This window comes from Arachis ipaensis, chromosome B03, assembly GCF_000816755.2.
Source record: "Arachis ipaensis cultivar K30076 chromosome B03, Araip1.1, whole genome shotgun sequence".
In the NCBI taxonomy this organism is placed as follows: domain Eukaryota; kingdom Viridiplantae; phylum Streptophyta; class Magnoliopsida; order Fabales; family Fabaceae; genus Arachis; species Arachis ipaensis.
Window position 1 is genome coordinate 135,450,574 of NC_029787.2, and position 17,822 is coordinate 135,468,395.

General features: G+C 33.2%; 1 protein-coding gene across 1 annotated transcript; it reads left to right on the forward strand.

Moving 5' to 3' along the window:
- Positions 14,952-17,569, forward strand: LOC107632177 (large ribosomal RNA subunit accumulation protein YCED homolog 1, chloroplastic). The gene is made up of 3 exons (XM_016335855.2): positions 14,952-15,062; positions 15,308-16,059; positions 17,002-17,569. The coding sequence occupies exons 2-3, from the start codon at positions 15,503-15,505 to the stop codon at positions 17,423-17,425; spliced, it is 981 nt and encodes a 326-aa protein (XP_016191341.1). The 5' UTR covers positions 14,952-15,062; positions 15,308-15,502; the 3' UTR covers positions 17,426-17,569.

Consider the following 17,822-nt stretch of genomic DNA (forward strand, 5'->3'; position numbering starts at 1 on the left):
ATTCTAACTTTAAATTATAAATACTAGTATATTTTTCATATAATTATTTTAAAACCAAACTTAATTTCCACTTTTTATGCATGTATCCAGCACAACAACATACCACTTTAAAATACCAAAACCTCCACATCCTACCTTAATCAATTTTACTTTTATACGCACAATCTCATATACAATTACTCAACTAAACAACAAAATCATCATCCTTTATCACATATACATGTTCATTTTTTTAATACCTTACCAATTATCACTAATTCACCATATAACATTATATTCCATCACCAACATCAATTATCAAGCTAAAAATCAACCAAAAATTAACAATCATTATCAAGGTACTAAACATTTAACGCATTCCAGTATTCACACTTAACCTATGGTCATCTAGCCTAAGTTTTCATAAAACCTTACATAATAAATACGAGAAACCTAAACAATACATTGGCCAATTTCCTCGTATCACCCAAGACAACCCACACAAAGTAAGCTCACAAGTGCAACCACCAAGATTCAACCTCCAAAGTTTCACCAAACATCCAACATTTGCAATTAAGCTCCAATTCACATATATACCCACCTAATTCACATTACCACATCCATATACTAAATTTCAATATCCAAACACATATAATCAAGAAAATCCATCACGGTTTAAGGGTTCTCACCTCACCAACAGAGAATTGGAGCAAGACTCGACAAGTCCACTGATGCGTGAGCATCTTTTCTATCTTTTCCTAGTGAATTTGCATCTAATTTATTGAGTTTAATTAAGAATTAATTACATTTTAGCCACTATGGATGCTATTTTGAGTTTTGTGCAATACTGTTTATTTTAGGTAGCATTTGGCAGAATTTGATGGAGTTTCTGCAGAGAAAGAGAAGAAGCCAAGGAGATGACCAGCGAATACCGATGCGGATGCATGGCTCACGCGACCGCGCGGAATGGAGGAAATCGCAATGACGCGATCGCGTGCCTGACGCGAACGCGTGGACTGGAATCTGCACAAATGACGCGAACGCGTAGATGACGCGGACGCGTCACATGCGCCATGTGCAGAAAATGTAGAAAAACGTTGGGGGCGATTTCTGGGCCGTTTTGACCCAATTCTTAGCCCAGAAATCACAGATTAGAAGCTGCAGAATGGACAAATCAAGTGGTCCACACCCATCAGCTGAAGACTTGTTAATTGATTCGAATTTAAATTCAAATCTTATTTTAGGAAAAGATATTATTTTAATTTTAATTTTAGAAATTGGATTTTTAAATTATTAGGATTAGTTATAAAAGGGATCCCAATAGGGTGGTTCGAGAAGAACATTCCACAACATTATTCCATACAAATTTACATTCCATATTCCATGAGCAACTAATCCTCCAATGTTAAGGTTAGGAGCTCTGTCTATTGTATGGATTGATAATATTATTTTTCTATTTTAATTCATGTTTTGATTTATATTTCAATAATTGTTTTCATTCTTTATTTTATGAATTTGGGTGGAACGGAAGTATGACCCATGTTCTATTTGAGTTCTTGTATAACTTGGAAAAACTCTTTACTTGAACAATAGCTTGAAAACATATTATCCTGAAATTCTAATTGTTTGTATTTAACGGGATACGTGACATATAATCCCTTTATTTTTTGGATAATTAGGATTCTTGTGGCATATAAACTAGAATTTGATCATCACCCTCTAATTGAAATTAATTGACCAAGGAATTGACAGTTGATGAATTTTAGAGGAGACTAGGAAGGTCTAAGGAATTAGGGTCTAGTCACAATTAGTTTGCCATGAATTAAATCTTGCATGATTAAAATAGTTAATAAGAAAAGTCAATCCAGAAAATAAGATAACTCTAAAACCTTAACTATCTTCTCCATATATTATTCCCATCTTAATTACTTGCCCTTCTTTAATATTTTTGCTATTGTTTAATGTCTTTGAACTCCCAACACTATTTTATGTCTGTCTAACTAATCCTATCAAACGCTATTGTTGCTTAATCCATCAATCCTCGTGGGATCGACCCTTACTCACGTAAGGTATTACTTGGTACGACCCGGTGTACTTACCGGTTAGTAAGTGTGGTTGTAAATACCGCATCATCCACCAAGTTAATTTGATCCTAAACACTGAAATTATACAAAATCTTGATACCGAAGCCCAAGAATTTCGAAACTGGAAATGGGAAAATTGAGAAAGAAAATGCTACTTCCTTACCTTATAATATATTGGGCTTTGTAGAGCTCGACGCCGCGGATGCGTGGCCACAAACAGTGCAGCGATCGGAGCTCGGAGCGGAAAGTTATGGAGGTTTGATTGAATGTTAGGGTTGGAACCCTTCTCTTCTCCCTCCTTGGTGTTGCTTCTACGTTTTTAGGCTGAAGGGAAGAAGAGATTGGCTCTTTTAAGGTGTAATTGGGCTGATGGGTTGGGCCTTGGACCCATTTTGGGCCAGATTCAACTAGTTCGACCCAATTTTGGACTAAATTCTTTGAAATTAGTGTCAAAATTCTTGTTTTAATTAGCTCTATCCTATTAAACTATGAAATTCACATTTCTAATTTCTTTTATTAAAAATTAATTTATTGATTAATTATTCACTAATTTTACGGGGTTTACAAGAATCATCATTGTGGGATTCTTGATTCTTATCCACATCCTCATCTTCATCCTCCTCATCATCCTCATTATCTGGTTGCTCTACTAGATAGTCATCAGTCTCTTGCTCAATTGCTTCAGTATTTTCTTCAATTAGACCCATTGAAACACGTCGTGAATTTTGGCTGTTAAGAATTCCTCGACCACCGTCACTCCTACTAGAGTCTCTAGATACTAACCCTCCAGAAGTACTCGAGAAAGTGTGGCATGGATGCCTCGCATCCAAGGAATACCTACCCATCATCATATCAGGCTGATGGTTAGATTGTGATTGGCCTGGATCTACAGCCATGAACCCAAGTAACTGGCTAAATGAAGCTCCGTCTCCTGTGTCAAACTGTGGAGTACTCCAATTCTACTGATGTAATAGGTATGACGAGGTAAACTGTGTTTGAGGTACATATGGGATCGAGGACTGTGGTTGTTCTTGTGGAGGAGGAGGCGGAGGTGGCGGTGGCGGTGGCGGTGACTGTGGCTCCTGCTCTTGATTGTCATCATCCCTAACTGGATTACTCTCATCATTCTCTTGCACCACAAGATTTGACAAGTTCAAGTGGTTGTCATACTTTGTACAGTACCAATACATGTAAATCTCTAAGGGATGTTGTGGAGGTACGGGAAGAATGTGATTATACCTATTTGTCAACTGCATCACCCAAAATAAATGAGTCGTGGCTGTGGACCAGTCAAGATTCTTAGGATCAGTCAGGACTTTCTCATGTGCCTTGTCTATACTCTGTTCCTGATGAGGAACTCCCTGAATGAAACTAAACTGTCACCTAAACCTATCGGTTGCATGCCACTCAATGCATTCAAATGATACCAATGGCACCGTAGCGCTCCACACAACTGAGTGCATATAGATGTCTACATGAATTATATTTGGCTCAATGCCATCAACACCATAGGCCTCCCACACAAACTGCACACAATAAAAGAAACAGATGATTACAAGCCAAATAATAATAAGACTAAACCCGAAACAAATACTTATTTAATGAAAACATACCTGACCTTCCTGAAAATCATCCAATGACTTCCTAAAGTGAGCAAGACTAAGATATTTATAGCGTCGGTTTGCACGCTCCTAGTTATGCCACCTAATATGATTCATAAACACAATTGGATTCTAAATATGAAGATACAATGTAAGTCGATAATGTTACCTGTTTGCAAGCGAAAAGTTGTGGGGTTCTCTAGGAATCGGCGTAAGAAATGGTAGACAGATCCAAGCCCAAGCTAGCAGAAGTGTTAGTGGACCATCGATTTCCTTGCAATCAAAACGAGATGCCCTACATAACGCCCTGTATAGGTATGCTGGGCATGCCGATTCCCAACTATACTGTCCGATACTGCCAAAATCACAAAGCAAAGGCAGAAACTTCCAGTGCACAGTTGCCCCAAACTTGTCTCCAAACAAGATCGTGCCAAATAACACCATAATGTGGCACTTCACGTACCTCTGAATGCTATTTTCGTCAATCAGCTGTAAACGTTCTTTTAAATCCCGAAGCCACGTCAATTTTATGAAGCTTCCTCTATAGTTTGACTTTCTCGGTGCAACCCCAAATTGGTGTAAACACTCAGCCTCTAAGGCTTCATGACTACTCATAGTCACTTCTGTCACTAGAAGACTGTTTGTCAGAAGACCAAGAATAACAGCACACTCACCAACCGGAAGGTGAAATGTGTGTGTGTCTGAGTACCACCTCTCGACTACAGCATTTACCAGTGTTTTATGACATTGAATTATTCCAATCTAAGAAACATGCATGATAAAAATCAGTAAACCGTAAATGCTCCTCCACATTATGATTGTACCTATCCGGAGGCAGTAGGTAGTTACATGTTAAATTCTGTGAACTCTATAAAAACATAACAAACTATTAGTCAAATCATTAATAATTACTAATTTACTACTAAAAGTTAATAATTTTAGAAAAAAAATAGTAACTAATTTATTAAACTAATACTAAACTTATGATTAATTAGCTAATTTAGTAACTAACATGTATGCATAAATACAACTAACCTATCAATTATTTAACTATCATTATTAAAAAATTTGCAAATTTAACTATACAAAACATATTAATTAAATATCTAACAATAATTATTAATTATTAAAAATACCAAAAAAAATAATTTTACTAAATCCAATTTACTAAACTCCGGAATAATAATAATTTAACTTCTAAATTTTATTAATAATACTAAAAATTATTTCGAATAGTTTTTAATTTTCAAAAATTATGATATTATTATTCATATTAAATATTTTAGTCAATTGTTTCTTTTTTTTTTTTTTAAGCGGATGTGCTGTAGTGATAGCGTAACTCTAATAATAATTAACTATAATTCTCTAAATTATTACGAGCAATTCTAAACATATATTTTTTATTAATCTACTACATTAGTCTAATCCAAATATTATCATTGATTAACATATTCACTAACTAAATTTAAATATATATATGTCTAACTATTACACTAACTATTATTAACAATCTTAATTTTTAACTTTATTTATAATATTTCAGTTATATAAAAAAATTTAAAAACAAACTTATATAATCAGAATGATAATATGAAGTTTAGGACGATCAATATCTTCACATTTTTTTTTCTTAGCATTGTAATTAATTTTTATTCAAAGTTTAAAAAAGGTGGTAAAGAAAAAAGAAAATGGTGGCTAAAAGAAGGTTGAAAAAAGGAACACACGAGAAGAGTGGCAGGGGTATGTTGGTATAAGGGGATCACCGTATCAGGAAGAGATGCATATGCAATACGTGGCTGGAAAAACACAAATCGAATGGTCTAATTTATTTACCTTAAATCGGACTGTTTGATTACTTATCTTGAATTCAGACTGTCTGATTTTTTCGATTCTGACATCACAGTCGCGTAAAACATTCATACACCTTATAACTACGTCCTACCACATTTCTCCTTCCATATCCAAATTAAAAAGTCGTTGTTGGCGATGATGATATAAAGTAAAATTTTAAAATTTTGAAGAGAGCAAAATTGTAATAAAAATGTGTATTTCAGGTTTAAAATACCTGCCCTAACTTTTTGGCACAATCCTAAATTAATGTATTTTGTAGAAAGCGAGTGGCTTTACTGCTTGAAGTGCTGGTGGCTTGTTTGCTTTAATTTCCTCTTTCTGGGAGCAGGTGTATCTTATATGTAGTATTTTCTTCTGAAATTTGTGTTTTTTTTAAACAAATAATGTGACATATACAACAAGAAACACAGCCTTATTTAATTATTTTAGCCCTTAAATTCTTTATCTTTACCATCAGATTCAGATGAGCGTCAATAAATACTTATTTCAAATGCATAAATAACATTATTATAATCTTTTCCAACACAGAACCTATTATTGTTTGATTACACATGAAGAACTGAATGCATTATATATCCGAGAAAAAAGAATGATTAGTCAGTTAATTAGTATTGAAAGTTTGAGGAATGTAGATCGTTTTGACTGACTGACTGAATGAATGAGATCGATGAGGGTAGCTAAATGTAATTAAGGAACTTATAAATGGTAATCTGCAAAATATAAGTGGTGATTATTGCGTGTTGACACTCACTTAAGTGTATAGTAACATATATAGTGTGATAGTGGTAAATGTTGGAATAAATTAATTTCCATAACCCAGATCATCCATATTGAATCATCAAAAATATATATATCATAATGCGGAAGCGTACCTGAATTCATAAACATGAATCATACGATTGGAAGAATTTGGATCTTATGGTTCTTTCGATCTTCCTCAACCAAAGCCTTCTGTATTCCTAGGAGGCTGAACTGCAACTCTTTTGATGGGGAAACCACCCATTAAATTCTAAAGCCAAAATACAATAGTATCTTTGGTTTTATTCTCATTTAATTCCAAATCAAAAGTAATAATGACTTATTCAATTTAGCATTTATAACAATAAATAAGATCACCATTATATAAGTCATTTAATTTGAAATAGCATAATATGTGATTATAATTAATATATGTATTGCCCACAAATAAGTTAGGAAATCAAATAATTTCCTAACAATCTCCCACTTGGGCTATACATATATTATTTCTTGACATAATCACATATTTATAAACTTTATGCGCGCATCTAAATGCTATTTCTCTCATTACTTTAACAATCTGGTCCGTCTCATACATTAGATATGGAACTACCGCAGCTTTTATCACATTAAATGCCGTGACTAAACCACGCCAATCACCATCCTAATATACTTAACGACATAGATCAAATTTGGATGAGTAATATGGAAATTACATGGCAAGTGATCTCATGCATGTCTATTTCCAGCTGGTCCAACTTTATTGAGATCAAACACAATACAAATATTGCAAAATGAACATTTCACATAACATGAAATAAACCATCAACTTAATTCTGCAGAAAAAATAACTCAATATCTGTCATAAGACATATAGCATAAACTCCCACTAAACCAAGGCATCACAAATATTGACACCCATCCGAGCAGTGTGCTCATGAAAAACTTTAGGGGGTCAATCCCTTGGTAATGTGTCTGCTAGCATATACTCTGTTCCTATATGTCCTACAGAAATCTGTTTTTCTTAAACTTTCTTCTTGACAACTAAGAACTTAATGTCTGTATGCTTCGATTTTGTCAAGCTTTTATTGTTATTGGAGTATAGTACTGCTGACTTATTGTCACAGAATATCTTTAATGGCCTTTCAATGTCATCTACTATATGAAGCTTAGTGACAAAGTTTCGCAACCATATGCCATGAAATCGGAATCAGAGTACCTAATGATCTCCAAATTTTCTGATCTCCAATAAATATGCATGTAATCCTTTGTTCTCTTTAAACAACGCATTACGCGTTTAACAGCTATCCAATGATCCAAATCCGGATTGCTCAAGTATCTACCCAACACTCCCACTATCGGGATATGTGTGCAGACTTGTGCATACATTAAATTCCCTAGTGCTGATGCATAAGGTTTATCATGCATTGCTGTCCTCTCAAGATTATTTTTTCGGGCATTGCTTGAGACTGAACTTGTCTCCTTTAGCTACGGGTGTGTCCATTGGTCTACAACCTTCTATGACATATCTACTTAAAATCTTTACGATATAGTTCTTTTGTGATAATCCAAGAATACCTTGAGAGCGATCTCTTAGTATCTTGATTCCTAATACAAAAGGGGCATCACCAAGATCTTTCATTTCGAATTTGTTCGATAGAAATTTCTTAATTTCATGCAACAAGCCTATATCGTTACTTGATAAGTAGAATGTCATCAACATGTAAGACCAAAAAAAAAAGGTATTTACTCCCACTGAACTTGCGGTATACACATTCATCTATAATATTTACCTCAAAACCATGAGGTAATGACTTGATGAACATGTGATACCATTGACGGGAAGCTTGTTTGAGACCATAGATGGATTTTCTCCTTTCTCTATTGGATCTCCTTAATGACACTTCTTGAGGTTGTTGAGCTTGCTGTATGGGTTGGGTTTGAGGAGGATTCTCATTATTTTCCTGTACTGTAGCAGTATCTTGAGCAACAACAATATTCTCATTGTTCTCTTGTACTGTAGCTGAATTTACAACAGGATTCTCATTGTGCTTTTGTACTATAACTGTATCTTGAACAATAATAGGCACAAGGTCCTGATCATTGTCAGTTATAGAATCCTCATCAAAAGCAATATTCCTAATATTTCCTTCCCCCCCAAACTCAACATCCTCAAGAAATCTCGCATTTTCCGTCTCAAAATAGACCTTGATGCAGGATTGTAAAACTTGTACCCCCGTGAACGCTCAGCGTAACCAACAAAGTAGCAACTAATTGTCCTTGAGTCCAATTTTCTCTCATGCGACCTAAAAGGTCGCGCCTCAGCTGGACATCCCCAAATATGCAAATGCTTTATACTAGGGCTTTTCCCAGTCCAAATTTCATATGGGGTTTTTTTAACTGCTTTGCTTGGCACCCTATTAAGGATGTACACTGCGGTCTTTAAGGCTTCTCCCCAGAGTGATTCAGGCAAGGAAGAATGACTAATCATACTTCTCACCATGTCCTTAAGAGTTCGGTTCCTTCGCTCTGCAACACCATTCATGCTAGGTTTGCCTGGCATAGTGTATTGCGGAACAATACCACACTCCTCTAGGAAAAGAGCAAAAGGCCCGGGATATTGCTCACCTGAACCGTCATATCTTCCGTAGTATTCACCACCACGATCAGATTTGACAGCTTTAATTTTCTTTCCAAGTTGAAGTTCAACTTCAGCTTTGAAAGACTTGAAAACATCCAAGGCTTGGGACTTTTCATGAATTAAATATAGATACCTGTAACGAGAGTAATCATCTATGAACGTAATAAAGTACCGTTATCCATTCCAAGAGACAGTAGGGAATGGGCCACATATATCGGTATGTATCAGTTCTAAGACATTTTTAGCTCTCTCGACACCTAATTTCCTTTCGTTTGTCCTTTTTCCCCTTTATGCACTCAATGCAGACTTCAAAGTCCGCCAAATTTAGGGGTCCGAGAATTCCATCCGACACGAGCCTCTGAATTCTCTGTTTAGAGATGTGACCTAGGCCTTTGTGCCATAATGATGCCGAATTCTCATTTAGTTTTCGTTTTGTACCCGTTTGCAGTATTTCCTTATTATAGGAATTTAAGTCAAGCCTATATAGATTATCCACCAAATGACCAGAGCAAATATTATTCAAATTATAGAAGAGACTGACTTTATTGTCTCCGAACGAACAAAAATAACCTGATTTGTCCAAACGAAAAACAGAAACTAAATTTCGTCTAAATGACGATACAAAAAATGTCTCTAATAAATCCAAGTAAAATCCACTCGTGGAACATAATCTAAAGGTTCCTATAGCTTCGACTGCAACTATATTGCCGTCTGCCACATAGATGTATCTTTCAGTATCATTTGGCGGTCGGCTCCACAGGCAACCCTGCATAGTAACACTTACATGAGTAGTAGCAATAGAATCTACCCACCAAGTATCAACAGGTGCATAACTTAAACTAGCCTCAGAACAAACAAAAGTAAGAATTATACCCTTCTTTACACGCCAAGTGGCATATTTGGTACAATCCTTCTTCATGTGTCCCGCCTTCTTACAAAAGAAACAAGTTGAAACTTGATCTTGTTTCTTAGCCTTTTTCTGCTGAGAAGGCACATCCGCAATAGTATCACACTTTCTTTTATACTGAGAAGATGAAGCCATGTGAGCACTTTCAGTCTTATCTTGCTGTAGCCTCTCTTCTTCTTGCACACAGTGAGATATAAGCTCATTTAAGGACCAAGTGTCCTTTAGAGTGTTATAACTCACTTTGAATTGCCCAAAGTGTGCAGGAAGGGAAATCAAAATGAAATGCACGAGTAAATCTTCAGACAACTCTAACTTTAGTGCTTTCAATTTTGAAGCAAGATGATACATTTTCATAATGTACTCCCTTATGTTCCCTTTACTTTTATACCTCATGGAGACAAGTTTGCTCAAAAGACTACTTGCCTTCGCCTTTTCATTCTTAGTAAAGAATTTTTCAACATCCTTTAGGAGCTGTTTGGCATCTTTATCCTCAGTAATTGAGCCCCGAAACGCCTCAGGAATTGAGCGTTTCATGATCATAATGCTCATTCGATTGGATCTCTCCCACTTCTCTATTTTAACCCCATTGAGGTTTTCCGGAGTGGAAGTGGGTTTCTCCTCTCGAAGAGCTATATCTAGATCCATACAACCGAGGACAATCTCCACGGTATCCTTCAAACTTTAAAGTTTGAACCATTCAGCATAGGAATACTGCTAATTTGCGCAGAAACATTAGTAGCTAAAGCCATAGTTTCTGGATTAGAACAAAAGAACATGCAGTAAATATTAGTTAATTAATGGGTAAAAATCCATATTTTCGCATAAATAATAAGTATTACTTTATTCTTAATCAGTTACCCAAATATGTATTTACCATCAATATGTGTATGTAATTCGGCCAAATATAGATTTTCCTTTGAGCCGATCAATATTCGCATGAATTACATAGCACCATATTCCTTATGTTTTGAATAAATCAATTTTCACAAAAGAGGCTACTTTGGCAGCATAATATTCAATCAATTTATTTCAAAATCAAATCTTTATAAAATAAGTGGGTATACTAATCCAAATTGTTACTAGTTTCTTTATGTAACAATTAAATAATATTTTTTATTATTCAAATATTATTAATATGTATACATAACTTGGCCAAATATAAATCTCCTTTTGAATCGATTAATATTGGCATAAGTTACATATACATAATAATCCTTATATCCTAAAAGGATAATCAATTAACTTTATATCAAATAAAAAACGCACAAAATAAGAGAAACGAGACAATTATAATAATTCTTTGTGCTAATGTTTCAGAATAAATCAATTACTATATCAAATAAGAATATCGATACGGTAAAATATATATATATAAGCAGCCAAAAGTATATATATCCAAGTGGCAGTAATAACATGTAATCTGAAACAATACTAAAATCATATATATATATAAACACACAGGAGGCATATCAATGGATATATATCTACGTATCAATTTATATATATATACATTGACGCACACACAAACTCAAACAAGTTTATATATATGCGTGTGCAACAATTTATAACGTAAACAACATGCATATATATATATATATTGATTCGACAATAGAAAAGCAAAAATCGAATATTTTCGATGACTAAATAATGGATGGCTCTGATATCACTTGTTGGAATAAATTAATTTCTATAACCCAGATCATCCATATTGAATCATCAAAAATATATATATCATAATGCGGAAGCGTACCTGAATTCATAAACATGAATCATACGATTGGAAGAATTTGGATCTTATGGTTCTTTCGATCTTCCTCAATCAAAGCCTTCTGTATTCCTAGGAGGCTGAACTGCAACTCTTTTGATGGGAAAAGAGTAACAAAGGCGGCTTTGGTATATTGGGGACCGAAACCCTGAAGGTCTATTTATATTTGAGCATGACACCCATTAAACCCTTAAGCCCAAATAAAATAGTATCTAAAGCCCAAAAGATAATATATCTAAAATTCAAAAAGATAATTATCTAAGAAACAAAAGATAATATCCGGTTTTATTCTCATTTAATTCCAAATCAAAAGTAATAATGACTTATTCAATTTAGCATTTATAACAATAAATAAGATCACCATTATATAAGTCATTTAATTTGAAATAGCATAATATGTGATTATAATTAATATATGTATTGCACACAAATAAGTTAGGAAATCAAATAATTTCCTAAAAGTAAAATGATGAGTAGAGAATAGGATAAAAGGTGATGCTTAATTTGGAGATGGAATGAAAATGAGACAAGTGTTGTTGATGAGATCCACCAAGTAGACTCTGAATATTGGGAAGGGCACTCTGAATGCGGGTGATGTCAATGATGATGATTATGATAGTTGGCTCCACTCGGACTCACAGAAGCAAACAAACAACTTTGTTCAACTCGCTCACACTTGTCATGCTTAGGGGTGTTTGCATTGACATCACTCTTGATGTGAGTTCCCTCCAACATACACCACCATTGCATTAACGTCGTTGCTGATTTCTGTGTTAACTAGTGAAATTAAAGTTGGGCGTGCATTGGAACCACGGTCAACTGCCACCCATCTCCCTCTCAAGCTCTTTGCCTAACGCCTCCATCAAGAGTAGTCATTAAAATCATCTAGTGCCTATTATTCCTTCTGATTATTCAAGTACATGTTGTATGTAAATTTATAAGGTGCGTTCAGACAGGGGTCTCGGGAATGGTCAGACAAGAACCTATATCTGCACGTTGCAATGCTGCCACTTGCAGGCTATGTATTTGAAGTATTTATATGGATGAAGACTCGAATACATACAATTATTTTTGTATAAAATTGATAATTAAAAATTATTATATTATAATTTAGTTAAATTTATTATATTATTTAATAATTTTTAACTATTAATTTTATACGAAGTTAATTGTACTTGAATTTTCGTAGTATATAATAGTTGAACTAATTGTATTTTCCCCTAATATAAAATATAACAAATAAAAGTTAAAATTTGTTAATTAACAAAAAAAAATAGGGTAAAAAATTAAAATAAGCCATGGAGAGATACATATTACATGAATCAGCCAAAACGAAATCTGATTCACCAATCAACCAATGCACAAATGAAACATACATAATTCGAATTGATGCAATTCGAATTACTATCACACGTGAATTCAACATAATTCGAATTGAATTAGTTCGAATTACTCCCAAGTGTCAAGTCCTATGTAATTCGAATGATGTTGATTCGAATTACACATTGTACAATAAAATACTAGAAAAAATACTATATAATATAAAAAAATATACTAAAAAAATATAAAAAATTATTATAACAAAATGTATGTTTATCGTACAAAAATAAAGTGTTGTGCCAATATAATAACATTATTACATTTTAAATCAATTTTTTTTTAGGATTTTAGATTAAAAGCAGCACATGAAAAAGTATTATTGGTATTTTAAAGCTAACTTAATTAAAAAAGATAGAATTGTATTTTTTAAGATTTTATGTACATAATTGGCTAATTTTTTTTAATATTGATCAAAGATGTGTGTTATACTAGGTTATTTGATTTTAAGTAAGTTTTATTCTACTATAATTTTTTTTTTTTTACTTTTCAGAAGACACAAATCTAAAAAAATTTATAAATTAATTTAAAAGAAAATATCATTAATGTTTTATAAAAAAAAATAAGGCCTCATCAATAATAATCCATGGCCCAAACCTTGCACTTTAAATAACAAAGATGATTAAGATGGATGTGGGGATATATATCATAAATATCCTGTGGGCTATTATAATTTTTTATGGGTGTCTTGCAATTTCTATCTCTTTGTTGGTGCCCAAATTAAAATTTTTGGATAATCTATCACGGTATCACCCAAACATATTAGTTCTTCAATACCAATTTCGAATATGTAAAATATTACTAATATGTTCATATATATAAAGGTGAAAATTTACACGTTTTTATTTTTTAGAGTATCGTTTTTGTCCCTAATGTTTGGGGTAAGTCATATTTGTGTCCCTAACGTTTAAATCGTCCTATTTGTATTCTTAACATTTATAAAAGTGGTTCAATGTTATCCTACTATCAATTATACTAACAAATCAGATTATATTTTTCAATTATTCTCACTTGGATGTATTCATTCTCAATTAAATCTCACTTGGATGTGTTCGATTTTAATATTATACCCACTATTTATATTTAGATTCAATTATGTCCCTAGAAAAGTGAATTATGTAAATATTATAGGAATTAATTTCAACATTTGATGAGCTATTTTTTGGAGTAGATCATCGATTCTATCCTAGACATTTGTATTCTAACTTCAAGAAGAGATTTTTAAAACTCAAACTAAAACACTCATGATGTGTAATTCACGACAGGATAACATTGAATCACTTTTACAAACGTTAGGGATACAAATATGATGATTTAAACGTTAGGGATACAAATAGGATTTACCCAAAACGTTGGGGACAAAAACGATACTTTACTCTAAAAAATAAAAACGTGTAAATTTTCACCTTTATTTATTTATCAATTCGATTTAGTTTGGTTCAGATTTTTTCAACCAAAATAAAAAATTAAATCGAACCGAATCAAACAATAAAAAACTGTAAAAACATCATTTTTCAATTATTTCGGTTTTCAATTATTTTAATTTTCAGTTATTTCAGTTCCATTCATCAATTTTGTTTGAATTGGTTTTTAAATTTTAAACACTCTTACTGCTAATGCTGATTGTGGTTTAGTCTTCCTTGCCAATCCCTGGTTATTATTGTTGCTGAAACTCCAATTCCACTTAGCTCCGTTTAGATAGGTTCATAAGTAATTTTTTTTAATTTTTAATTTATAAAAAAGTGTAGTATTAATGTCTGGTATAATTTTTAAAGTAAAATTGTAACTTTTTAAAAAGTTATTTTGATGTTTAAAGAGAAGTTAAAAAAAATGACTTCTCTCATAATAAAAATTTTTTTATTATTTTTCTCTTAAAATAAATATTTTTAAAACTAAAAAACTAAATATAAAATAACTTATTTATAAATTACTTTTAATATAAGTATTTATTGTTTAAACTATTTTTTCAAAAGTAACTTAATTAAGTTGTTTATCCGGGCTTAATTTTAATTGATTTTGTTTTTGAATGACTTTTCTTCTAAGTGAGAGAAGCATTCATCCAGTCGGGTCTTTTGTGATGGACCCAGTTGAGCAATGGGCACCCCGTTATCTGCTCGCGGTAAGTCCTCTATTTCTGTTCATAATCTTTGGATTATATTTTCATTCTTTAACACGTACTTGCCTACCATTTTTTCTTTCACTTTCATGTTTCGCATTTCGTTTCCATTCTATTTGAATTTGGGTTTTATTAGGGTTTAGGGTTTCTTTTTCTCTTTACCCCGTCTTAAATTTCCCCTTTTTATACCCATTTGCCACATTTAACGCTGATAATTACACTTGTTGTCTATTCTTCTTCTTTATCAGAATACAGTTCCTGTCAACTGTAGCTGCTTTCCATAAGCACAAATATTGTGAGTCAGTATACTGCAAAATTATTTGGAAAGATATAGCTACTGAATGCTGATAGAGCCTTACCTGGAAACTATTGCTTTTGCATAATTGTTAGAATTCCAAATCAGAGTTTGATTTTTTAGGTTTATCAATCATTGGAACCTGAAAATGTCACTTCTTATCCCTTCATCCGCTGCAGTCCCTTTACAATTTTCTCAATGGAAGACTTGTAATGTAAACTCCAAGCATAAAATTGCATATATTTCCTTCACCCCTTTTTGGAATAGACCAGTTTCAAATAGTAAAACCAGATATTTATATACAAACCGTAGAATTGAACCAAATGTGCTGCATAAGTATACTGCTAAATGCAAGGGACTTGATGATTTTGAGTCATTTATTGATGAGTCCATGGATTGGGATGACGATGATGATGATGAAGTTGAATCTACTGGGTCCCCATGGGAAGGTGCTGTTATATATAAGAGAAACGCATCAATTTCACATGTGGAATACTGCACTACCTTGGAGAGTTTAGGTCTAGGAAATCTTTCCACAGATTTATCGAAAAATAGGGCTTCTGTCATGGGATTGCGGGTCACAAAAGCCGTGAAGGACTATCCTAATGGAACTCCTGTTCAGATCTCAATAGATGTGGTCAGGAAGAAGAAAAAATTGAGGCTTGAGGGGATCATAAAAACTGTCATTGGTCTTCTTTGCAGTAGGTACTACCCTTGTGACTTTGCTCATTAACATGTCTGAAATTTTCTTTGCATTCATTATGATGTGGTCTAATCTGTGCTTCTATATAGTGAAATTATAACAACATAGTAATTGTTATCCTGATCATGGTTTATAATTTGTTTAACTCCATCTAAGTATGCCATAGAAGATGAACCTGCTAAACAAAGTAATTGATTGCTATATGCAGCTGGCCAAGCTAGTTTGCATAAGATTTGCAGGCCAGTAAGTTTAATCAGCTGCTAGATTCAAAGAGGACGCTGTTACCAGCTCTTTACTGCTAAAGTCTGCGTGGTACAAGATAGATTGCTCCCTATTTAAAAGGAAAAAGGGAATAATGGCAACATAAGTATCTTATTTGTTTATTTATTATTATATATATTTTTTTGAGGGATGTCATAAGTGTATCTTTATATATTATTCTGTTTGTTTTATAAAGATTTAAGTGTGGGAGGTAAGTGCCAACGAGCTATATCTCAAATGGCATATTCTTCCCATACTCACCTAGAAGTTGCGGGTTCGAGTTTCATTGCTAACTTTGGAAAAAAAAAAAGTGTGGGAGGTAAGCACAAAATGGATAGCACAGAAGTTGATGTATCCTCTCCTCTCCACTATTATTGATTGAGCTAACTACTGAAATAGAACAGGTTCTAGGTAACTACTAAGGTAGTAGAATCCTTTTCCAAGCATTAATAATACCATATCATCACAGATGGTAGTAAAATACAATGGTTATTGGTTTTCTTTTCACTTATGGCTAACCATCTTTCCCCTCATCATTAACAGAACAGAACAAATATGATTGGTGTATTTTGTGAAAAATATTTTTTTGTATTGCCTAATAAGTATTTCTTTATCCATCTCAGTTGTTTTTATTGTTATTTTTAATTTTAACAACTTTGTTTCAATATCATTCTCTGTTGAAGGTGTGGTATGCCATCTGCTGAGAGTGTATTTTCCGAGTTCTCTCTTTTACTCACCGAAGAACCCATTGAAGAACCAGAGACTATTGATCTGGGTGTTATTTATGGGGAAGACATATATACAGCCTTTGGAAACAGTGGTGAGGGCAACGGGGATGACGATGAGGACAATGATGCACTAATCGATTTGGACGATAGGCTGCATTTTCCCCTGGAAGACAAAGAAATTGACATTTCAAAGAACATAAGAGACAGGGTGCATCTTGAGATTACCATGAATTCAGTTTGTGATCCTTGGTGCAAAGGCATTTGCATGAAATGTGGCCAAAACTTCAACACCGACAGTTGTAATTGTAACCAGGAGGAAGTGAAAGATAAAAAAGGCTTTGGCCCTCTTGGAAATTTAAAAGAGCAGATGCATTTGTAACATATATACAAGTTCTTAGGATTTGCTCATTAGGCTGAACCATGATGCCTATTTTTATGTACTCTCAGTTTTTGTATATAGTTAACCTTTACGATAAATTTTATCATTTTGGGGATCCAAAATTTATTTGGTCTTTGCTAAGTATATTAGTTCAGTGACTATCAATTTTCTTTTTGGATAAATTAGTCCCGAAGAAAAGATTAAAAAAAATGTTCAAATAATCAATTCTGTTTCAGTATCAATTTTTTTCTCTCTCTAAAAACTGTTAAAGATATGATGTAAATGTCTATTTTCACTTGCTATTTTAATTATTTACATTTGTTGTTTTTTAAAAATTTAGAAATGTTTTATTTTTTAATTTTGGTATTCTTAATATCTTTCTATTTTTTTTTTATTA

Bases quoted from the DNA above. Each gene is read 5' to 3' on its own strand.
- LOC107632177 (XM_016335855.2), top strand. From the start codon at position 15,503: ATGTCACTTCTTATCCCTTCATCCGCTGCAGTCCCTTTACAATTTTCT. The intron at 16,060-17,001 runs GTACTACCCTTG...TCTCTGTTGAAG, and splicing joins ATTGGTCTTCTTTGCAGTAG to GTGTGGTATGCCATCTGCTG.